At 43.5% G+C, this 25936-nt stretch overlaps 1 protein-coding gene across 1 annotated transcript in view; it reads right to left on the bottom strand.

Annotated features, from left to right (window-relative positions):
- Positions 1-4820: 4820 nt before the first annotated feature.
- The window catches only part of LOC142486017 (ras-related protein Rab-10-like), a 44714-nt gene continuing 23598 nt past the window's right edge, over positions 4821-25936 (bottom strand). Inside the window, exons 4-6 of the mRNA XM_075584682.1 lie at positions 22033-22122; positions 9921-10022; positions 4821-7443 (exon numbers count right to left, since the gene is read on the bottom strand). Coding sequence (XP_075440797.1) covers positions 7363-7443; positions 9921-10022; positions 22033-22122 — 273 coding nt within the window. The 3' untranslated portion in view covers positions 4821-7362. The remainder of the gene's footprint in view (positions 7444-9920; positions 10023-22032; positions 22123-25936) is intronic.

The raw sequence follows: 25936 nt of genomic DNA, 5'->3' as shown, positions 1-25936 counted from the left end.
CCCTTTTCCCCGTACTAAAGGAACCATCAGTGCTACTGTTACCTGTTTGACTACCAGAAGGCCTGAGCCTCCGCCTCTGGGAGCCTGGGGTGTCGCTTGGTCGCCTTGGTGCAGTGCCTCCACTTGTGAGGGATCCCAATGCAGTAGCATGATCCTCTCACAGGAACCAATACTAGCAGTAAACACACACTCAGGTATATAATAACTGGTTTTACTGAACATATATATATATCGGCAGCCTGTACCACACAGCCTGCTGCCCAAACTAGATGAACTAAGAGAATGGTGCCTGATGCATAAACCAAAAGCCATCGTTCTTACAGAAACATGGCTAATCCCTAAAAACCCTGATGCACATATTGCCATTCAGGGATACTCCATTTCTAGGAGAGATAGGTCAAAGAGAGGAGGAAGGGTGTTATTTTATATTGCAGACACCTTACAATTTACACTGCTAAATTGCCCCCCAAGTCCACCCTCTTTTGAAATCCTAATTGGCAGAATCTGCCTCCCCTTTTCTAAGCCCATCTTGCTTGCTGGCATCTACCCCACCCCCTCCCTTAAAGCCCCTCTACAATCCCTGGCTCATATCACCCAGTTTCTTGGCTCCATTTCCTCTCTGAATGAGAAGAGTGAGCTGCTAGTTCTAGGGGATTTCAACTTCAATTGGCTTGACCCTAAAAACCACAAAATCCAGACACAAATCAAATCGCTTAACCTATCGCAAATCATTTCCCAACCCACACGGACAAACCTGAAATCGCACAACCATTCCTTGCTAGACTGGATTCTCTCCTCAAATCCCAGCAGAATCCAATCCTCTGGCATCCTTCCTGATATTTTCAGTGACCATGCACTTGTGTACTGTGTAAGGAAAATTAAACCACCCCAATCAAGCCCCAAAGTGCTCCTCACTAGAACATTTAGAAACTTTAACCCACAACAGTTTCTGGCTGACCTTACCAACTGCCATTGGCACAGAATCGATTTAATTCCCGACCCTGACTCTGCGCTCGACTATTTCCAGTCCGAGTTCTTAAAACTCTGTGATACCCATGCTCCACTACGCAGAATAATGGTACGGGGTGCCCACCTTCCATAGGTTACACCTGACTTTATAGCACTCTACCAGTTCAGGGATGCCTTATGGAAAAGCTACAAAGTAACTGGCACTACCAAGGATCTCAATCACTACAGATTGGTCATCACTCGAGTCTAGGCGCAAAGTTCACCTTTCCTATTTTACCTTCAAATACTTTCTGGGCAAGCTACCCAGCTACCTGAACAAGCTCCTCACCCCTACCACATGCAGCACCTATCATCTGAGATCAGACTCCAAAAGACTGTTCATGGTCCCAAGGCTCAACAAAGTATCCGGCTGCTCCTCCTTCTCTTACCGAGCACCCCAAAACTGGAACAACCTACCAGAGACTTTCACATCCACCACCAGTTTAAGTTCTTTCAAAACTAAGACTGTCTCACATTTTAATCTGGTCTGTAACTGTTACATACGCCTATAATATATATATTCTCTAACTGTGCATGCAATGTATTGTATATAATGTATACCCTGTTCATTTATGTAACTGTATTTGTAACCACGTATTTCTCATATTAACTATGTCCAGGACATACGTGAAAACGAGAGGTAACTCTCAATGTATTACTTCCTGGTAAAACATTTTATAAATAAATAACATATACAGCCCCCAATACACCGAGTGACTGTCCCCAAAGTACAAAGGGTGCTCTGCACCAATAGCCTGATGTCCTTTCCCAATGTCCGGGCCCACCCAAAAGTGTGTGGAGTAGCGCTACCCTGTGAACTGTTGGTGCCCTTAGGTGAGCTACCTGCCGTGGTACTCCAGTACCCGGGTGCTGCCGAATAACAATCTGAGATCCGCTGATCCAGCAATGTCATTGTCCGCGAAGGCATCCCCCTCTGCATGGGGTGAACTCCGGTTGGAGGGTCTAACCTTTGAAAGCCTATTACTGCGACGGTGGTCTGGTCCCAAACCACAGGCCGCAATCACTGCGTGGCGTCTCACCGGAGCTATACTCTGACTATCAGCAGCTACTGGGGAAATGTCCATAGCTATGGACTTTCCCTGTAGCAGCCACAACTTGCTATGAGTCTGGGCCTATCTGGGGCCAAAAGGGGTGTATCTGGCCTAGTCTGGGATGCCACCTGTACCCAGACACTATCTTACCCCTCTGTGTCCCTTCTCCGACTGGCGTGGTCTCTTTATAGCCCTATTCGCTGTCTCCGCCCACATGAGGAGCAGCCCTAGAGGCTGCTGGGAACTGTATTTCCCCAGCGGGGCATATTAGAAGATGGCCCCCGCACTCCTGCTTCAATGTGCATGCGTGGGGTGTTCCAACATGGGCGCCGCAACTTGTGAGCTCACTGAACATACGAGAGTGCTTCTGCACATGTGCGGCTAATTCCAAAATGGTGGCGCCCTTACCGGCGTCCCACTGAGGAGCTCCGGTGACCCGGTCCCCTCTCCAACTGACCACAACCCCCGGCACTCGCCAGGTGCACCCTGGGGAAGAAACCAACGGCCGTGCTTGGGAACAATGCAGCACATATGATTATATAATGAAAAATGCAGGGTAATATATATACAACTTAGCCCATGTATAACTTTAAACAATATTATACATTTCAACGAACATGTTGATAACTGAGACTAGCTTGCTCTTAGCTAGCTGCTGAGACTCATAATGGGGTGCCTCTAATTAATCGTATGCCACTCTAGTGGGAGGGTGTCTTATTCGCTGGCTCTGGCGAGACACTTCTTCATTGCTTCCCACTTGGGAGAGTCTATCATAGTCCTGGGGCCTTGGCCCATTGCTAAGGGGTGAACCAGTCTCTACAAAGTCTCTGAGTGGTACAAAGTTCGGACTTAGTGGGTCCAGTGGACGACTTGTAGAAGCCACATGTGAGGGTACATGAGGCGCAGGCCCTTTACCCGGTGCTCCTTCGGGAGCCCACCAGGCTCCTTTGAAGTTGGTGGATGTGCCTTCCAAAGGATCTTGGTTGGATGTAGTTATTGAAGCGGGAGTCTCGTGGACTCTTCTAGCTCAGGGACAGTTACTGGGGTCTCTGTTTCAAAGTCACTTTCTCCCACTTGTGGGACGGGCAACAAGTGGTTTCTTGTTTGTAATAATTTGTTGCCAGCACTGGTGGGGTGGTGGGCTAAAATCTTCTATAGCAACCAAAGGACGCTCAGTTAAAACTCATTAAAATGGCATTTTTTTAAATGCAGTAAGTATTATCTAATACAAAACTGATTTATTTAAATAAAAAAACACATGTATGATATTGAATGTTTTGCTGATTTAATTAGGGTAGAAAAAAACAAATATGATCTGTGACATATTATTGAATTAGTATTAAACCACAGAAGATAATTATATAATATGTGACGGGAAACTAAATATTAGGAGAAAGGTAGCTGATATTGGACCTTATTTACTCAAAGGTACTCCATAAAACAATCCTGGCATCAGAAGACACCTGACGAAACGGAAAAACAAACTGCAAGACAGTAGCACATCTCTAGCGATGTCAGAATTAGAATGATACATCTAAACTTGTACCAGTGGTGGCAGAGTCTGATAAACTGTGATAATGGGCCCTATTGACTAAGCACTTTAACTCCAAAAAACACCTCCTGGCACCGAAAGACACCTTGTAGTCTTTAAGTTTTTTTTACAGCATAGCACTGCTTGGTGAATATGGGCCAATGAGCAACATTTCTAAATATTCTCAACCTGATAAACATTGTACACAAAGATTAGAAAGGTGTAAACAATGTTTTTACTCTGAAAATAGAACGTGAAATAAACCATAAAAAAAAAAATATATATATATAATTTAAAAAAAAGGAAGCAGACCTGTACATTTGTAAATAAGAATGTGTTGTGCTCCTGGATTGTAATATATAGGAGTGGTGGAGTTCCAAGCCTCCAAGTACTATTACACTTCGACCACAGGTCTTTGAGAAATCTATATATTGAATATTATTTTTGGAGCTGTTGTGCATTCAGGAGTTACAATTGTGAGGCCTACATTTTTCAAAGCTGACAAATTATGAACCAGATTCTAAAAAAAATGTTTGGCTAGCTTTAGATAGAATTGTTTTTTGGTACTTATGTTCTTGCATTCCTGACAAGCAGAGTTAGCACGACTTGTCATACAGACACAAAATAATTGTTCTGGAATGTGAGGGAGCCCGATAAGGAAGTCAGGACAAGGAAGCCAGGATGTAGTGCTCAAGCTCAAAGATGGGGCAGTAAACATGAGTATTTTAGTTTGCAAAACATATTTATTCAAGCTGTGCAAAGAGAAAATTGCAGATACATCAAAGAGAAATAAATATACGGAGCAGACCGCCGACAGATTTCCCTGGGTACCCAGGACAAGAGTTTTGACATAGCCCCCCAATCCCTGTGTTAGCGGTCTTGCGACCCCCCCCCCCCCCTATTTCACACCTCAGGAGCCACCTCCTCTATTCCCCCCCCCTCTTCCCATGTATTTCTCTCCCCACATGTCTCACTCTTACCCATCTCTCCTCATCACTCCCTCTGTTACACCCCCTCTCTCCTCACCCCCCCCCCTCCATCAATTACCCCCCTCACTCAATCCCGCTCCCTCAATCCCACCTCCTCACACTCATATTCCCTCCCCCCACGGGCACACATACACAATCCCCCCACAATAATTACCCCCCACACACAAAATACATACAAAAAAAACCACCCCCCAATACAAAAAAAACCTCCACCCCCCAAATACATACAAACCCCTCCCAACCCCCAAATACATACAACTCCCCACCCCCAGTCTCCCAAGTTGCGGGCCTCCCTCACTGTCCCGCACCGCATCCTGGGCCCAGCATCCGGCGCGCATCAACGTCAGAGAGGCCCGGCGCGCACCGGAGGCAGAGAGAGTGAGGGAGAGCAGGCTGGGGAGTGGGGTAACGGCAGCAACGAAAGGACCGGCAGCCGGGCAGAGAAGTTGGTCCAGACCTGTGGCCGGGCCCAACTTCCAGCTCCGGCTGGCCAGAACCCCCACAGCCACTGGGCCTGGGACACTTCTCCCGGCTCTCCCCCCCTGTTGGCGACCCTGATACAGAGGGCAATGTATCCAGCGATATACTGTAATATAGGTGCTTAACTGGCAATGCAATAGTTTGATATATGGAAAGGAATTTATTTTCTCCCTTTCTGAGACAGCATTGGATAATGTTTCAATTGGGGGTTATGCTTCCCTTGTTCTAGGTCAAAATAATGTAAATACAAATATAGGATAAAGTATCTGTCGTCTAAATTTAACATAGGTGGAACTTGATGGACATGTCTTTTTTCAACCCCATCTACTATGATACGGGCATACAGATGCAGTCACCAGTATCCGATGACTTGCCTTGGAAAATCTGGGGCAATCTCCCAGTAAACCGCAACATTTCTGTGAGATTTTTGTAGCCAGACTAATGGCCCATCGGTTTAACACAGTGGAGGTCCCGCTGTGTTAATCCTATGGGCCATTAGTCTGGCTGCAGAATCTCACAGAAATGTTGCAGCATTGTGAGATTGCCACAGTACTTTCCCAGGCAAGTCATCGGATACTGCTGGCTGCATCTGTAGTACGGGATACTACAGTAAGCAGCACTAAGCCATAAGGCAACATCCAGCGCCAGGAGGCACCTTACAGCCTATGTACTTAAAGGTCTAGAAAGTGTCTTCCAGCACCAGCAAGTGTCTTTTGTCATAGCACCGCTTAGTAATTATGGGCCATGATCCATTAGTAAATTGTAATAGGATAAATGCCGGGCACTAGTATCCCAAAATTTGTCACTTATTTTATATCCATAAGTGCAACAGGTCACGATTTAAGATCTTTGCTCCCTGATAAAGCTGTTTAATTATGGTTCAATAAACAATTTCTATGGGTATTTTTCTTTATCATGATTTTCTTTCAAACCCTTCTTGCACCCCAAGTCATGACGAGTCACACTCGTATGAAACGTATATGAGGAGTAAATACGGATATAAATCAGTTAATACTTAAGGGAGGTGAACATCTGTGTTGATCTTATCAGAATTCATTATGCAGCTAGTAATAACTGCAACAGATGAAGGATGTGCAGTAGATTAGCCGTTTTCAAAACAGAAAGATATAAAATAATAGTTTGTGTATTTGGGAATTATTTTAGACAATAGAGTTAAAAACCTAAGCAAGTGCACAAATCACGAAAAAAAATGTAAGGAGCCCCATCAAACTATATATACATATATTTGAGCTCAACTACGAAAAACGTATATGTAGTATCCATTCAAAAATATAGGTCCTGTCAAAAGGATAGATAAGAATAAATATTTTGAAATATATATATATTTTTGATAAGTTTTTAGATAGTTAAGAAGGTATATTTTCTATAAAACAGCCTTGTTACCATCCTCTAGTCATCATTTAGGTAACGAACTCTACAAGTCATTTGCCCCACTCAAGGAACAGCCCATTTTTTTTTTATTTGCGCCAAAGGAGTACAGCTAAATGTTGGGATCTCAGTGATCTCAGACCGTACATGGTTATTATACCATTCACATGCCGTTGTGCTCCTCAGTCACCTCTCGCAGTGAACCCCTGATTGTAATGGCACATATCGTAATGTCCCTCAACCGTTCAAAATTCAGCCTATTCAAGTAACACACCCCTACCCTTTCCCAGGCAGAAGGAAGACTTGGCACTCCTCGGCAATTACATCTACCATTTAATTCCAAAGGCAAATCCACCTCACATGAGATGACCACTGTGCCACAATGTTTCAACTGAACATCTCATTGAGTATTACATGATGAAACAACCAAACGTGCCATGGCCTGATCGTTCAAAAACACTATATATATATAATCTCCATTGTACCGTGCTGCCGCATACATTGGCACCTTACACATAAATGCGAATAATATTGGATTATATAGATTGACACCCCCAACAATATTTATAATTAGTCTCCACTGACCACGACCATCCAAAACCAGTAGTCCTCTTTTTGAGCCTTGTTTAGTTGGAATCATGTCTTGACGGTTGCGATTTTTCAGTATTTCAACTTGTCATTGTTTTCAGCATTCCAAATAAAACAGAAGAACAAGAACCCAAAATTGAGACTACACAAGTAGAGTGCATATTCCATAAAAAAAAGATGTGGATCTAAGGCAGAACAATGCTTCAATCCTTTTGGCATATTGTCCATTGTTACGGTGTATAGAGAAGATACTGTGTTCCGTTGTTCACATCATAATTAGTCTTGATGTGCATTTCCTTTTAAAATGTCCAGAACAGCAGTTCAATCACCTGCAAGTCATACAAGTAGCCTTTTTCTTAGGTGCCTTCAAATTCACCATACTCCGATGAAGTAATAAAGATGCTCTCTGAAAAATAGATGAATAATGCATTATTAGGATTATTACCATGTTTTCACGGCTTACATGTAGAAATGGCAAAAAAAAAAAAAGTAATGGGTAGATTCCCTCAGTCTCGCCCATACACAAATATTTTCTTACATGGGAAGTCGGGATCCCTGGAGCTGAACCGCGTACATTTCAGCTCAGTTCATTTCCTCTGCAGGGTGCAGGAGGCGGGGATGAAATGCACCTTTTTTGCTTTGTGCACCCACTTTAGTTAGCTATTAACTAACAGATTTGTTGACATTGCTACATATATACCAGTCGTTATTACTCAAGGTAACTAGATGCGTTACAGCAAGATTTATCGCTAGCGCTATTGAAAGCACTAGTAACCCGCGTGCTAGCTCCTTTTCTGCGTTATTTCTTGCATTATTCCACATTAACGAGGTTAATAATGCTTGCTAAATCTGTATATTAGTGCAAATGATTTTGAAACTTTTTAATTCTCCTTTTACATTATGTATGCTTATGTGTGGTGTATCTACAGTATATGTGCTCCCTTTTGCTACAATTTATTTGCGGAAGAAAAGTCTGCATAAAATCGTAAGAGGCGTGTAGATAAACAGCCTTTCCTCTTTGCGTCACCGTGAAAAGAAGTAAAAGCAGCAGTCCAAGCTGCCGTTTTTTTATTTTTTTTCCCCTTTAATATGTATACCAATACAATCCAAATAATATATCATTGCTAAATTGCCAATCGATCTGTTCTCTTGTGATCGATCGGTGAAGATTCGGCTCCAGGGTTCACTAAATGGCTGTCAGTGCAGCAGAAGAAGATCAAAAATGCAAAGATCTGTGGGGACGATCATGTGACCAGGCAGTCACTAGATACAATTGGTGCACTGCTAGAGAGAGGGCAGGGCTCAAAAAGGGGTGCGTCAGCGCCTGTTTCAGAAGAGGAAGGGGATGTGACTTTGTAAATGGTTGCTATAGAAACAAAAAAATGCTATAATACATTAAAAATGTAATTCAGTGTTGTTTTTAAGCATTTTCTCATAGTACAGTGATTAAAAAAAAAAAACACAGTAGGATATTGCTTGGTCTGCAGATGTAAAACCTATTTGTGCATAAAAGATATTTTAGAATTTCAGGTGAAAATAACTACAGTATGCCATTTTTGACAAGCACAAATGAGTTAGAGACGGAATTGTTTTGACTGAGTACATGGATATATGGGCATTGTTTGAAACCAGATATCTTCTGTTTCCACTTACAATCGCCTATAACATGTATTATGTTTAACTGTGCATGCAATGTCTTGTATACAGTAGTGATGTACCGGGAACCTGAAAAATACCCGGTACCCAGCGCTTTTTCAGCTACCCGGAAATTAATCGAACCCGGCAGCAGGGGGCTGGGAACGGCACAAGGTAATTTCAGGGCAGCTGAAAATAGTTAAACACTAAGGCTGCGGCCAGGCTGAGAGAGTGCGCTGGCGCTCGTGCTCTACGCCCTGCTCGGCCGGGCGATTTGTGGCTGAATAGGTGCGCGCTCGTCTGGGGGCGCGGCCACGAAGTCACGGAGCTGGTTCGCCCTCATTGAGCGAAGCGCTCACGTGACGCGCTTGCGAGCGGCAAAATCAAATTTGCTTGCTCTGCAAGCATCTAAGCGCCGAGCAGGCGCAGGCACTTGCTCACGCTTGCCACACACATTGCCTGAATGTCTTTCAGAGCGGCTAGCGTGAGCGCGCCCGCCCGCTCAACGCCACCATGGCCGAGGCCTTACTTACCTGCAGCCAGCAACAGAAGACCGGTGAGGAAGACAGCAGCGACATCTGAGACCAGCAGCAGAAGTCCTGGTGGCGGCGGTGGCAGCAGCCGAAGTCCTTGTTCATCCGGCGGGAGCAGCCGGAACAGAGCACACAGCGGATGGCTCTGTGAGCTGGGGAAGCATGTGACCGGAGCAGGAGCGTTCCTGTTGGACAACCGGCTCCTACAGGCTGGCACATGCTTCCCTGGCTCACACAGGCATCATCTGTGTGCTCTGTTCCGGCCGCTCCCGCCAGATGAACAAGACTTTCAGCTGCTGCCACCGGTCGCTGCGGTCTTCCTCACCACCTTCCGTCCCTGCAGGTAAGTGCCGTCCAGGTAACCGGGTACCCGACCGGGTAAAACTTTTCATTTTGCCGGGTACCGTTACCCGGTATTTTATTTTAAAAAATGGACCCGGTAACACACGTGTAACACACGTGTATACAGTATAATGTATAACCCTGTTCACTTAATGTAAACATGTATTTGTAACCATGTATTTGTCTTCATACAGTAACTCTATGCCCAGGACATACTTGAAAACGAGAGGTAACTCTCAATGTATCACTTCCTTGTAAAACCTTTTATAAATAAATAAACAAAAATAAAATCATGTTACTATACTGTTTCCGAGTAGGCATTCACTGATTGTATTTTTGTTTCGTAAAGTGAGTAGCTTAAAAAAATACCTACCTTTGCGTATATAGACTCAGCCAACATTAAAAATGCGTTTTCAATATTTATATTTTCTTTAGCGCTTGTCTCAAAAAATGGTATGCCAAACTCCCAAGCAAGCTAAGGAACAAAGAAATACGTTTTATTAAATGACACAAAGTATAGTAGAGTCACACGTATAAGAACCTTGTACCACATCAAAGACATTACTACAGCAGTTACGTTTCCCCGTGTCCAGAAGGTAAGCATTTCATAACATTGAAGCTGAAATACGTCCATTGCTTGAATGAAATTTATTATAGAAACCCGCGTGATTCAGAGGCTACATACTGAATGGATTAAATTTGTACATTTTTTGACAATCTTACCTTACATCCAAGGGCTATTTGTATTATAAATATACTACAGTATCTGAATATTTGTAGTATAAATTGTTAGCCAAGATACTTTTTGCTTTGAGCAGTGAATAGAATAATCTGAGCAACACTGAACCTCACACCTGGATCTATCATTTTTGTAGGACACTGGATATTCAGGATATCTGAATATTCAGGATCCCTGCTTCAGTCTTAGACTGAGCCACCTGTGCTGAAGCAGGGATATCCTGAAAACTGCTGAAAACTACTGAGGACTGGAGTTGGCCACCGCTGGTGTAACCTGTCTCACTTGCTTCATTTGATAATACAGCTCTAACAACTGCTGTATTCGGGAAAAAAAAGCCTATTAAAGGAGAAACAGACCCATTAAAGCAGAAATTCATTCTTGAGAGGGTAACATGTTCTCCACTCACAGTAAAACACACACACACACTGCTGTACACAGTCACACCCACTATGCCTTTTCTCAAAAAGAAAGGACAACTTAGTACCATGCGCTCACAAGTCTTTGCTCACGCTGACAGACCTGCATTTCCAGTCCTGCCACCTGAAAAAATCAACAGTAGAGTCTACAAGGCAGAATGAGTGGGCATGGTGGATATTGGGGCTCGTCAGGCAGAAATACTTCTGAGCATTCATTTTCTATTTGGTTTCTGTTAGTAATACAAAACAAAATGTGATGCTTCAATAGTATGTACCAGTATTCAGATCTAGGTGCTGTAGCATATTCATTTTCAGTGCAGCCTTCAAATACTGTAAGCGTGTGTATAAAAATGCACAGAAAATATCCATACAGTATATTAAAAGAGGCAATCTGGACTGCTGGGGAAGTGTGTTCAAACCTGCTGTAGAAATCAAAAAGAAGCTCCGTATATTAAAACGTATTAAAAATGGCATTAAGGAGTTGAATAATAATAATAATATAAAAAATATAGGTCTCTGGGTGTCTGGATGTCTTGATCGCAGCATAGCCTTTGTGCTCAAGACAGTGTCTTTATCTTTATCAGTGTCTTTCCTCTTTCTCCTTCTGTCAGCCAAAATGTGAGCTAAGGAATCTCTCTCCTGCGTCTCACATGAGGCTTTTTACAGAGCTCTCATTAGTTCAGGTGGAGACTAGTTAATTGAGTGGCTGCAATTAACTATCTCTCTGCTGGATTCTCAGAGCTCTGAGGCTGCTTTATTTAAACAGGGGCCTATTAAACATTTACTCTAGTTAAGTATAGTTAAGTATAGAATGTAATACTGAAGTTCTTCAAATATAATGAAGAAAATGTCTCAATACCTGGTACTTTTTATTGGATAATTAAAATGATTTTTCAAGCTTCTGAAACAAAAGCACCTTTCTCAGATACAAATATAACTGATTTATTTAACAGTTTGTTATTATTTCAATAAAACAGGTAAAGAAACATAATTTCTATTTAAAAAAAATGTTCAGTCACAACATATTAGCCATTCTGGCACTGGTAGACACTTTAACAGTCCATTAACTAGAATGAACTTGTAATTGAACTTGAACACAATTGTTTATTGCACTTTGTTATGTGTAGGACTTAGCAAACAGTTGATACAGTTTTGCAACATGCCACACTTACTACTTCATCAATAAAAAATATATAACTTTATTTTCTGTGTAAACACACACATGCTAAACTCAGTCAGTTCTAACCAGTAGGGAAACCGCAGTAAAACTCAAGTCAAACACCAACGTGTACATGTACAGTAGATGAAATTGATCATTCTGTCACATAGCATTCTTCCACATCAAACAAAGCCAAGAAGCAAAAGAACAATTGTACACAGTGTGACTTGAAAAGCAGCAGGCTCCTTCACTGTAGAAAGCTGCCAGCAATTTTCTGTAGTTATGAATATAACATGCAGTAGTTTAGTTGTAAGTGACTAAAAGAGACATGCACCCAACTGTGTAGTGTAGCTGCAGTTATTTTAAGACAGGTTAAATATGGTACAGTTTTAGTGAATGTCCTACAGGACAAATCTTATGGTAATAAGACAGCCTGTCACTCTGTTTGCTCTGCTTCCTGGCTGTCTATAAGTTCTACATGAGAAGGCACTTACCATTTTTCTATGCTAGTGTTCTTCCAGTTAGGAGAGCTGTTGAATAATAATCTAATGCGCATGGATGGTTTCCCACTTCTGGCTACTGTATTATTATTTCTTGGCTTCACTGTCAAAGTTTCTGTGGTCTAGACATGTTATCGCACTGGCATATGCCCAAATGTAGTCAGACATGCAAATGCATGAGGTGTGCAAGAGGGATATAATGATGATAAACAAATGCAGAGGCAGTTACACCTACAGATTACTGTTTTATCAGAAGATAGCTGGCCCTTGCATAAGGTGACCTGGACAGTACCGGTTTTAGAGCCCTTTTCCCAATGTCCCGAGAGGCTGAGTAAAACGTCTCGTTCGTACCGGTTTTGAAATTGCCGCTCCAAGCGATGTCAAAACCTGTACAGATGAGATGTTCAAGGCTGCGGACATAGTGGCACAGTCGCTACGGATGCGTGGCACAAACAAATGCATGTAAGTGCACCAGTCTGGCCATGCTGCGCGCTATGCGACGTGTGCGGCAGGATTTTGAGCAGACAAAAAAATTAGATTTTTCGCACGATGGCCCCATCACGGCCGTGTTTCCACCAATGAGGGCGAACCAGCGTGGTGACACCACGGCCATGCCTCCCTGTCGCGTGAGTGAACTGAATGCACAATTGCACAAGCGGCAGGCACGCACGCCTACTTGCGGCACACGCGCACTATGGCCTTTGTCACCAGAGCAGGCTGCTTTCCCACACATGCTCCACTACAGCAGGAACTAACGCGAGGCTGGCCGAGCCATTAGTAAGGCCTGGTTTGCCATCGCTGTGATTCTGCTGCAGCTACATGCTGTTCCCATACACTACTATCCAAGGTAAGGGGGGATGTGTAAAACAGCGGGAAGAGGGGAGGTGTAAATCGGAGGCAGAGGTGTAAAAATGTAAAAAATCCCCCACACCCCCAAAAACATTAAAAAAATCCCCCACACCACCGAATACATTAAAAAATCCCCCACACCACCGAATACATTAAAAAATCCCCCACACCACCGAATACATTAAAAAAATACCCCCACACCCCCAAATACATATATAAAAAAAAAAACACCTCCCCCATACATATACAAAATACCCCCACCTCCCCAATACATATACAAAATACCCCCACCTCCAAAAATACATACAGTATACAAATTCAGACTTACCTTGGGGGTGGTGTCAGGTCGGGCCCGGTGCCTGTGGGGGGGCCAGTGGCTGCAGAAGGGCGGAGGGGGCGGTGGCCACATAGAGGAGGGGGGCAATGGCTGCGGAGGGGAGGCAGTGGCTGCGGAGGGGGGGGCAGTGGCTGCAGAGGGGGGGGGGGCGGTGGCTGCGGAGGGGGGGGGCGGTGGCTGCGGAGGGGGGGGTGGCTGCGTAGGGGGGGACAGTGGATGCAGAGAGGGGGATAGTGGATGCAGAGGGGGCGGCGGCTTGTCAGAGCAGTTGCCACCATGCCCAGCTCTTCCTCAGCTGCAGGCTTCTCTCTTCCTGTCTGTCCCACGCCGAGGTGTCTGAGGCTGACGTGCACCAGGCCTCCCTCTCACGCCAGCGCACACCGGAAGTCCCGCTGACTTCCGGCACTGACGTCAGAGAACCCGGCATGCGTCAGACACCTCGGCGTGGGACAGACAGGAAGAGAGGAGCCTGCAGCGGGGGAGAGCAGGGCATGGCGGCAACTGCTCTGACAAGCCGTCGCCCCCTCCTCATCCACCCTGCATTCAGAGAGAGGTAATACCGGACACATACATGCCCGGTATTACCTTTCATTTTTTACCGGACGCAGGGGCAAAATACCGGGCTGTCTGGTTCAAAACCGGGTACCTGGCAACCCTATCCCTAACACTGTTTTCACTATTGGTTTTGTGTTGTTTGCGCCCCTTATTTGTTCTCACTCTATCTCTTAGACACGGGGACTGTGTCTATTTGGGTGCTGTACCATTGCCTCACATTTATTCACTCTATTTCACATTGATTGTATTAATTTGCGCTCAATACCTCCTCCTATATAATGTGCGGATGTAACAGATGTTATTGCACTTGGCGCACACAATAACCTGTTAGCCCCGCTCCCTTTTCAAGCGCTCAATTGAAAGACAATGGTGTCTGCTGCCGCTACCGCGTTGTGTGTGGGAGCCAGTGGGAGCAATAACGTCTGCTGCATCTGTATCTTGCAGCATGAAACTTCACGATAATACCCTGGGGTCACGCAGAGCCCAACTGTGCTTTTCCCAGCTCCGGGGACTACCCAGTTTCTGGGAAAAGGTATTTGGCATTTGTTGTAGTTCCTCTCTCACAAACGGCATATATTGCAAAGGGGTCAACAATAGAAAGCCACAACATCATCTCCTGACGACACAATGGTTTGGCTTTTGGTTGCTGCATATTCATTATATTATAATATATATATATTTTAAGTTATGTGGGTGAAGGCATAAAAAAAACCTAGGTGGCACCACCTTCACAAAGGTCCCATTCGTTGACCGAAACGTTGGTTTTGTGTTTATTTTTTCAATACACTTGTTTGTTCAATTCTGGAGTGCTGCCTGCTGATTTCGTTTCCAAACGGTATCGTATTGCTTATTCTTCATTATAGGATCTGCACCCACACCAGTGACTATTATTACGGAGTGCTTTTTGTTCCTTATATATATATATATATATATAACTATATAGGAACGTTATATATATATATATATATATATATATATATAAAAATATATATATATATATATTTATATATATATATATATATATATATAGCAGAAAATAGCCGTGTTAGTCCAGTTGCGATAGTGCAGAATAAATGAGTTCTTTAGTATTAGGTGATACCTTTTTTATTGGACTAACAATTTATGTCACAGGACAAGCTTTCGAAATTATCCTGAAGAAGAGAGGATAACTCTCGAAAGCTTGTCCTGTGACATAAATTGTTAGTCCAATAAAAAAGGTATCACCTAATACTGAAGAACTCATTTATTCTGCACTATATATATATATATATAGTCATGGTATGGAGATTTGCACTCACGGTTTGGTTAGGAGGCAGATGCTTGTCCCATATGTAGCATATAGACGTGTGGTAACCAGGGGATCCTGATGACCAAAGAAGACAGCACACTGCAAAGTTGATATCAAAAATGTGTATTATGAAACACAGGGCCGCCAACGTTTCGGTCCTCACAGATTGCCCTGAGGAAGGTCCCGTTGTGAGGACAGAAATGTTGGCGGCCCTGTGTTTCATAATACACATTTTTGACATCAACTTTGCAGTGTGCTGTCTTCTTTGGTCATCAGGATCCCCTGGTTACCACACGTCTATATATATATATCTATATAGATATATATATATATAAAGTTCCTTTTATATATATATAAACAATGAATTTTCAGGGCACTCAATAACATAGGATACACTGAGAAAATCGAACAGATACTTATCTTGCGCTAGGGTGTGTGCAGGGACACCAGGACCACCACCCGGCTCCAAATAAAGTAGAACCACAAAGTAGAAAAATCTGCAGCACTCACTTCGGTAGTATATAAATGTAGAAAAATGTATTGCATCAGTATATAAAAAGGACTTACAAATAGAAGGAATGATCGACGTTTCAGACATCCCGGTCTTTTATCAAGCTCTTCTCCTTGATAAAAGACCAGGAGGTCAGAAACGTTGCTCGTTCCTTCTATTTGTTAGTCCTTTTTATGTACTGATGCAATACATTTTTCTACATTTACTGTATATACGTGTAAGGAAGCAGGGCTCTCACAGCCCCTCCTTACCTCTGCCTGGGACTGCCTCTGCTCCCCCTTCCTCTCCCCAGCGGTATCCCCTCTGCAGACAGGCTCCGTGTCAGCCGACGCTGACACACACGGCCACCATGTTGGCCGGGACGCGCGCGGGACGGTCTTAAAACGCGCGAGCTCCCGGGTATAATTTATTCACTTCACTAGCAGCTCCGTCATGCCCCCAGCACTCGCTCCAGCCGTACTCACGCCCACCCGGCTTCACAACTGAAGCCGCTTCAGGATCACAGCGCGCACCTATCTGCTTATGCTCCACGGCACACCTCTCCTCCACCTACCTCTCTGATTGGTTCTAACACCTTTATTACTCCAGTTCTTCCCTGGAATCATTGCTCTGCATAGCTTCTGCTTACCTGGTGTGGATCTCCTCTTGCTTGTTTTTGTGCTTCTCAGGTTGACCCGGCTTGGCTTCGACTCCACTCCTGGCTCTCGACCCCCGGCTTACTCATCACTACGCTGCTTCTCTTGTCCCTCGATCTCGGTTTGACCTTCGACTACCCGGACGTCTCTCTTCCTCGACCCTCGGCTTCGGCACCTACTACGAGCCTTCTGTCTCCGGATCCGGCAGGTACCTCTCTTACCCTTACTAAGTCTCCTGGCCTGTCTACGCAAACTACCACACTCCGGCACGCTTCCTCTGCTGTGGGTGTGTGTTACTATACGTCCCACCTCAGTAAAGGGACGGGTCTGGTAGGTGGGCAGCACTACCGTGACAATACTACCAAAGTGAGTGCTGCAGACATGGTCCACATTATCAGACTGATATTATCAGATATACTGAATAACACATTGCAATCTTAAAGGCTATAAACAGTATATACTACACCTAGTAAGTGAAAGAAAAAACAGTCCCTGCTTTGTAATAGTACAAAATGTACACATGATGAGAGTAACCTGGAAAGGACATTAGAAACAACCAGGGCCGCCAACAGGGGGGGAATACCGGTGTTGGCGTCCTGGGCCCTGTGAGTCAGGGGGCCCAGCTGCCCGGGCCCCCTGCGTGCCGTTAAAACAAAATGCAGTGTGGCTGCACCCGGTGCCGGGTCTCTCTGAAGTCAGCGCGGAAATCAGCTGGGTTAAGCTTCCGGCGCGCCGGCGTGAGAGGGAGGCCCGTCGCGCACCTGAGCAGCAGCGTGGAACAGACAGGTGCCTGCAGCAGGGCCGGTGGCAACTGCTGTGACCTGCCTCCGGGCCCCCCACAGTCACTGCCCCCCCATAGCACTGCCGGCCACACCCCCCCCCCGCAGCACAGCCAGCTCCCCACAGTCACTGCCCCCCTGCAGCACTGCCACAGCCACCGCCACCCCATAGCACCGCCACCCCCTTGTAGCTCCGCCATCCCCCCTGTAGCACCGCCAGCCCCTGCAGCACCGCCACCTCCCAGTAGCACTGCCAGCCCCCGCAGCACCGCTATAGCCACCGCACCCGTAGCATCCACCACCCAACCCCCTTATAGCACCGCCACCCCCCGCAGCCACCAGCCCCCCGCAATGCCCCCCCCACGTAACAACCGGCCCTCTGCAGCCACTGGCACACCACCCCCCCCCCCCCTGCAGCCACCGACCTGACCTGAGATCATTCCCAAGGTAAGTCTGATTTTTATATGTATTGGGGCCTTGGGGTTGGGGTATTTTATATATGTATTGGGGAGTTGGGGTATATTTTTTTATATGTATTGTGGGGGTCGAGTACTTTTTATATGTATTGGGGTGGTGGGGATATATTTTTATATGTATTGGGGAGTTAAGTAAAAGTTGTGCGCACACTTTTTTTTCCGTGGTAGGTGCGCTATGGGTTGGGGGAGGGGGGCCTGATCCTTTAATTTGTCCTGGGCCCCATGATTTCTGTTGGCGGCCTTGGAAACAACAGTCCTATATATAGCCAGAGAAATCTAGTGACAAAAGACTATACTCAGCTGAATGACCAAATGGAAGATCAAAACGCTGGAAAATGAGTCCAAGCAAAATCAGCAAATAGCTGAGCGGTAAGTTCAAAAAAAGTAACGCAGAGTCCATGGTAAGAAAAGGAGGGTCCCAGGTTGGTCCTCTTGATGTGTTTCGTCCCACTGAACTTCTTCCTGGAGTGCTGAACATACACTGAACAGCTGAGCTGGGATTTAGTACTAGCTTTTACAACCGGCGGGTCGTGGTTGTATTGGGTACTTTGTCCCCAATACTCTCCATATTACAGTTAGTCTTACCCATACCTTGCATGTCGGTATCTCTACGTATAGTCCCTTTTTGATGTGTGTAGGAGCGGGAGGTGTTCAGGCTTTTGGTGCCATGTATTTTTATTGTGTTTTTATGTAGATGTGTTTAATTAAAATTATTTTGTAATCTTTATGACAATCTGTTTATTTTCATCTGAAATATCAGAGTACTTCCTTTTGGGATTCTTTGTTCTTTGTGTGTCTATATATAAAATATATAAAACAGAGAAGCGCAAACTCTGCAGAAAATACACAATTTAATTACAGCAATTTAGAGAGGTAAAAATAATAAAACAACTCAGTTACAATACTGACAACAATAAGTCACTATTAACCCAGATGCACCTATTGGCTGGATAGGAGGGGGTTTGTGCGGGAATGTACGAATAATATTCCTCAGAGAAGTCCAGAAACATACAAAATCCAATGTGGCCTCTCTCCCAAGAGGCCACTAGATCTTAACACAGTAAAGGACAATTGTGTAAATGCCTTTAGGGCGGAACTCCAGTGAAGTCAATGAACTAGTCTTGCTAATTAGCGTTTAGCATATTGGTTGTAGGCATATAACTCTCCTTGTTTTAACCACTTGTATCCCAGTTGTCAATACTAAAAGCAATTTCAGCTTATTAGCGGTATAGCAAATCACAGGTTGCAGATGGTGGAGGGGCTAAACACTGCATCCTGATAGGCTTTGCCTGCAGGGTCCAATCAGTTGTACTCAGATATGTGGGACGCTTGGGTATTTTGCTGCAAGAAGCAGAACTCCACAAGAGCTGATGAGTCTGTGATCAAACTGCTTTTGCAGGATTTCAGCCCCTGTATGGCACAGCTTCCTTCCTTGCTGGATAGAAACGGGAGTGGGGTTTTTCTTCTAGAAACTCCAGAAACACCTAGAGAAACTTTGTGTGTTTCTGGACTTCTCTGAGGGATGTTATTCGTACATTCCCACAGTAACCCCCTCCTATCCAGCCAATAGATGCATCTGGGTTAATGGTGACTTATTGTTGCCCGTATTGTAACTGAGTTGTTTTATTATTTTTACCTCTCTAAACAGCCAATTGCTGTAATTAAATTGTGCATTTTGTATGGAGCATGCGCTTCTCTGTTTCTTTTTCATAATTTCTGGATCTGGTTGATCCTGCAGAAGCTGCTCTGACTCCATTGAAAATCATTCTCCTTTGTATTATCTGTTAGCACTATCTACATGTGCTATGATGAAGTATTTACTATTGATTTAATGGTTTGTTATAGTATATACTTGGATCAATTTGCATATGTTTTTTAGTGCTATATTCTAAATGTGTGTGCCCATATTCACACATATTATATTTAATTCACCTTTTGCAACATTTTGCTCAAGTGTTTATTATATTACTAGTATTATCCGGAACCAGCTATTTATGTATTGTTTAGGACTATTGATATTCGCGTCCAAGGTACACCTACAGTAGTTAAAAGGTACAACACATATATTAGGGGTCTATAGTATTAAACAGAAGAAAAAACACGTTTATATCTAAACGAGGTATGTCTCTTTATGGATATATACTATAGTAGTAATCATATGGAAGCCACTATAGTATTTCCTCCAGGTATCATGCATATAGACCACCTAATTAGTTAGCTAAATAAACATATACAATCAACCATAGCTGTTAAGATATTAATATTATAATGCAATATGTATGATTTGATGATGGCAAAGGGGGTACTCTCTATAACATATTGTACATGTAGAGCCTATATACCAACATAGATCTAGAGTTGTCTTTTAGGCATTATTTTATTGCTGAGATAGGAAGCACAGCAATACACAGCTATTGCTATGAGGCAGTGTGCAAGGTTTTAGCTATAAACCGGCAACACATGTTGCTGTTGTTTTCATTCTGGTGCTGAAATACATATGCAGCAGGGCACCGCTATTGTTGAAGAAGAGGGTTGTCCACCATATCAAATGTTGCAGAGAGGTCGTGTAGTATGAACCGAGTGTAATGACCTCTGTCTATGGCAGCATGGAGGTCATTAGTTATTTTAGTGAGGGCTGTTTCGGTGGAGTGAGCAGTATGGAAGCCAGATTGTAGAGGGTCTAGGAGAGAATAGGTTTGTAGAAAATGAAGCAAGCGAGAGAATAGAAGACGTTCAAGGAGTTTGGAGGCAAAAGGCAGGAGGGAGACAGGTCGATAGTTAGAAATATAGGTAGGGTCAAGCTCGCTGTTTTTGAGTTATGGTATGACTGTTGCATGTTTTGAAGGAGGAGGGAAAGGTACCCAACTAGAGGGAGGACTTAGAATGTGTGTGAGTGTAGGGATTATAGTAGGAGCAAGAGGTTTTAGGAGATGGGAGGGAATGGGGGTCAGGAGAGCAAGTGGTAGAGGGAGAAGAGGAGATCAGCAGTGATGACACCTCCTCTGAGACAGCGGAAAAAGAGTCAAAGAAGGCAGGAGAAGAGTTAGGAAGCGGTGTACGATGGGAGGAGGAAACAGAGGGGATGTTCTGACGTATGGATTCCACCTTTTCCTTAAAATAGTCAGCAAAGTCCTGAGGTGAGTTGGAGGAAGAAGAAGAGGCAGCTGAGGCTGGTTTGAGTAGAGTCAAAGACAGAGAAGAGTGGGTTAGACTTGTGCGTGTTGATAAGTGAAGAAAATTAGGTTACATTTGTAGTGAAGGAAGTCTGTAGTGAAGGAAGTCTGCGAGAGTATGAGATTTCCTCCAGAGGCGTTCAGAGGAACAAGTGCAGGAACGCAGCATGCGCGTGTGGGAATTTAGCCAGGTTCTGGGGTTAGAAGGGTCTTTATGGGCTGTGGTACCTTTCAATGGGGCAACATATTAATCATATAAGCTTATCTTGTGCATAAGGTAACAAGACTTCAGATGATCTCTCAAAGCTTGTGGTCTCAAAAGTTTATATACAAGATAACACTGATACTGTAGGTTCACAAATAAAGGAGAATAGATATAAGATACACAAATTATGATACATATCATACAAATGTGTGCATTGAGTACCTCCTTATGTAACGTATCATTGTTTTATGTAACCACTTGATACTAATGACTGATGTATTTGGGAAATATCAGAGCAATGTACACTTGTTACTAGAAGACAAATGCTCCACATTACTCTTTCAGTGTTAATTAAGCTTCAAAACAACACCAGGATTCCGTATTTAGTGACGTTTACCCAGAAAATCCAACACTTTTCTTAGAGCGAGTTTACTACTATTAGTCAAATGTGCAGTGACAGAACTATTGCATGTATTTTATACTTGTATGAATATTCTTGGTACAAAATAAGAGTGAATGCATCTACAAGAACCTTGTTATGATTTGAAAAGCAGAACGGTTGATGTTCATTTTTAAACTCAGTTTAATGGCTTTTGTAAGATACATTGGATAAAGCATTACAAAAAGGTTATAGTGCTGTGAAAAACAAAGTTTCTAAAGTTTGAAATTATGAAGAAAACTTTAACACTCAAATTAAATACGATTTTTCAGACCTGCAGCACACCAAAAAAGGTGTAATCAATAATGCAGAATGAGTATTGCATTCTAAGCAACATTAGTTTCTAATGTTACAGATGTGTGGTCAGATGCAGTGTACCCAGCTAACTGAAATACTCTTAGATGCTGAGATAATCAATGCTTACCTTTTCCCCTTTTTCTTTTGAAACCTCACGTTTGTCTTCCTTGTCACACTTATTTCCCAGGAGAACTACCTCCACTTCTTCGCCAGCTTTCTGAAACAAAAATGGAAAATGCAATAAGACAGAAACCATTGAAACAGATTGCTTAGGAAGGCATTTAAGTCCATCCTAGATTACATCAAATCTTACACCAAAAAGCACTTAAGCGTTACACTTCAGTTATATGAGTTCTGACACTTTTTGCAATTTCATTTATGTGAAAACTGGCAATAATAATTAGGACAACAATATTCAACCTCATACAGAGATTGAAACCTTGTCATACCATGCTTTTGTGAATGGCCAACGGAACAGAGTGTGGAAGACGGATAGTTGGGTACTGTATGCAGGGCCGCTTTATACATTAGGCCAACTAGGCACCGTGCCTGGGGCCTACAAACCTTTTAGGGCCTACAATATTTCACTTGAAAAAATACCTAAACAAAAAAAATCCCAAAATAAGAGAAAACAGCAAATTTTCATTTAAAATGCCTTCGAAGTATCGATACCTTTAAATATCGAAACAAAAGTATCGATGCCAAATATCGCTAGCATCGAAAGAAACAAGAAAACGATGAAATTAGAATAAAAATGAGTAAAAATATCGGACACTAAGGCCTCTAGAAATAAAAGTGTCTAGGGCCTACGAAGGTCTTAAAACGCCCTGGCTGTATGGTGAACAAAGTTTTGGAAGTGCTGTATTACAGTAAATAAGAGAAACTCCCATGAACGGTAAATCATTTACCAGACCTGATGAGGGGCCTAACCCTTTAAGTGCACGTGTGCCATTATTAATATGGAACAAGAACAGGTACCCACATGGCTTTGCGTCTTTCCCTGTAAGAAACAGCCAATTGTAGTATGGTGGCTGATCAAAACAGAAAATAAAGACTTCATTTTATGTTCTTGACCTGACGAGGGTGGGGGAAGCTCTGAGGTGTGTGATGGATGTGCAAACTATCCCGGCTTTCAAGGAGTTAATGTGTAAGTCTGTAGTATATGCATTATGGTAAATTATTTAACAGGAGTTGAGGAGGAATTTCAATAATGGATGTAATGTTTGAAGCTGCATTAAGAGTTACATGGGGTAATATTGTTATTGTTTATTTTTAAAGCGCCAACATTCTGCAGCTAGGTTCAATGGGGGATTTGATACTTACATAAAAAGAGTAACATACAAATACAAGTGAGGACAAACATGCACAAACAGATACAGAGAGGTAACGGGGGGCCCTGCTCATGAGAGCTACAATCTAGATGGAATGAGGGACAATGTTGAAACAAAAAGGTAAAGTGTCTGCTCATTGTGGGATGGAGAATACTGTACCTCAGGTTGAAGTATGGTCCAGCCTGGCAATGTTTGAAGATGGGGGTGTTAAGGTGTGTAGGAGGAACGCGCACAGAGGTATGAAAGGGAGACTTATTATGGTGAAATTAAATAAGGCTTTTATTGCGCCTGTTTCCTTAACATCAGAAAACCATCCAAACAAGGGGTCAAACAAAGCTTCTATTCACTTGGGAGTATTTCTAGCGAAACCTATGCAGTCCACAACTCCCTTTAGATAAGCATGTCTCCCAGCCCCAAACATATATCTTGATATGAGCAGATATACCAAAAGTCTTATAAAAGAAAGTCTTATCTGTTTCTTGTGGTGGTGGGAAAGTCTTCTCTGTTCCTGGGTTGCTGCTTTTTCCTCAGGTTTTGTCAGCATTCAGATTTAGAGGTGTTTTCCCCTGTGTCTTGCAAGCAGCTCTGCTATTTCTTCTGGCAGGCTCAAGACATCTGTCCCCATAGCCAGTCTCACAACTTGTGAGACTCAGGAACAATCTCACATCCTGTCTCAAAGACAGGCTTTTCTAAGAACCTAATCAGGCAGGTGGTGTTGGTTAATTGACTACCAGCAGTTAACCACCACACTGCTGGATTAGAGGCACATTTCCTGAACAGGGATAACTCCCCTGTTACAGGGTGTTACAAAGCATGGAGATTGGCCCAGTTGCATAGCTGGTCCCAATGGGGTTGGAGGCTGGGAGAAAGAAGTTGGATGTTAGGGGTCTGCCAGATAGGCTTAGTTGAAAAGGTGAGTTTTCAGGGAGTTTTTAAATGTCTGAAAGCTGGCGGAGAGTCTCATGCTACATGGTAGGGAATTCCAGAGAGAGAGGGCAGCACAGGAGAAGTCTTGCAGGCGGGAGTATGAGGTGATAAGGCAGGACGAAAGCCGGGTGAAATAGCATAGAGTGAAATAAAAATGTAACTGGAAAGAGAGGGAGTGGTAAGCATAACGTGGGCAGGTTTGGGTACCACCATCAGCAATTAATTAAATAAACACAGGAAACCCTAAGTAGTTTATTAGTTAACTAAGATAAACAATACACAGAACCCCAGCAAGCTCTTTTTGGGAACCCCTGAGCCCGCACAGAATATTTATGTATATAAGTGTCAAAAAGGAGAGCTATTGAGCGTGGCAAATGTATACAACAAGCAACAGAGAAGCCCAATGCTACAACCAATATGACGAAAATACACAGTAAAATACTTATATATCTCTTGGAAAAGGGTCATTTAGTTTAACCCTTTGGCCAAAGCATTGTAAGCCTGTGAGCCACGACAAGGGAGATCCAGTTCACAGGTCCTAACACTACCAGATAAAATACTAATATACCTCTATTAGGATTACAATTCTCATTTACTTCTATTAGGAGGGAGAAAGGCCAACATTGGATATCTATATCCAGTAAAATGAAAAGGACTTGCTGACTTGGGAAGTGGGGAGGGGTGGGCTTAAAACCTGGGAGGGAGGGGCCACTAACCTCCAACAGCTCCAGCCGAGAGAATCCAGCAAACAGATAGTTAATTGCAGCCACTCAATTAGCTAGTCTTCACCAGGACTAAGGAGAGCTCTGTAAAAAGTCTCATGTGAGACGCAGGAGGGAGATTCCTTAGCTCACATTTGGGTTGACAGAAGGAGAGCAGAGAAGCCTGCACACAAACCCTGTCTTGAGCACAAGAGCTGTGCTGAGATCAAGACACTCACACACCTAAAAACCTATATTTCCTGGACACAGAGGTCCCAGGAACCTGACAGAGACTGACATGGAGGGCCACCTTCTTTAGGTACCTCCTAAGACTTTGGGGTGATAGGCTGGTAATGGAAATATCCCTCCAGTCCTGCAGATTGGGTCTGGGGAAGCAAGTTAGCCCTTACAAAGGGATAGAGGTTTGTTATTTTGTTGTTTTTGTATGTTTTGCCTGGATAAGCTCAATAAAGCCAAGATATAATTTCACCCAACCGGTCTCCATTAAATGTACCTCTGCACACATCTCTAACATGCCCCACGATGTAGCTAAGACATCATGGGGTCTGGCACTCCAGGGATTCCATGATGTACTAGCTACATCATATACTATTTGCTCATGTTCTATGGAAGATCGCGATGTGGCTGGTTGTCAAACAGCGCCTCCTTCTTCATTGATGTTGTAATCACGTAATCACTCAAGAGGAGCAGTTAAGTAGGGGCTGTAGCACAGAGTTTCAGAACTCAAAGAAACAAAAGAAGGCTACATCTAGAGCATTTGGATTTACAGCAGGGTTCAAAAACTGGCGGGCCGTGGGCCAAATGCGTCCTGCGAAGAGCCTTGATGTGGTCCCTACACTCTGCTCCAGCTAATTTCCTACTGGTTGCTTAGGCAGCAATGTTTAGTTTTTCACCCTGAAACTCACTTGTAAGTTAAGATAATGTAAATATATATATATTGTGATGTCTCTGTCATAGCGTAGGATCTTATGTCCCAGATTAAGGCAGGAACTGTAGTATTTCTCTATATGGGGTTTATTTACAGGGCTAAATAATACACTAACAGGCCCAC

The sequence above is a fragment of the Ascaphus truei genome, chromosome 2 (genome assembly GCF_040206685.1).
Source record: "Ascaphus truei isolate aAscTru1 chromosome 2, aAscTru1.hap1, whole genome shotgun sequence".
Taxonomy (NCBI): domain Eukaryota; kingdom Metazoa; phylum Chordata; class Amphibia; order Anura; family Ascaphidae; genus Ascaphus; species Ascaphus truei.
The sequence above is the reverse complement of the archived record's forward strand: the minus strand, read 5'-3'. Positions and strand labels throughout refer to the sequence as shown.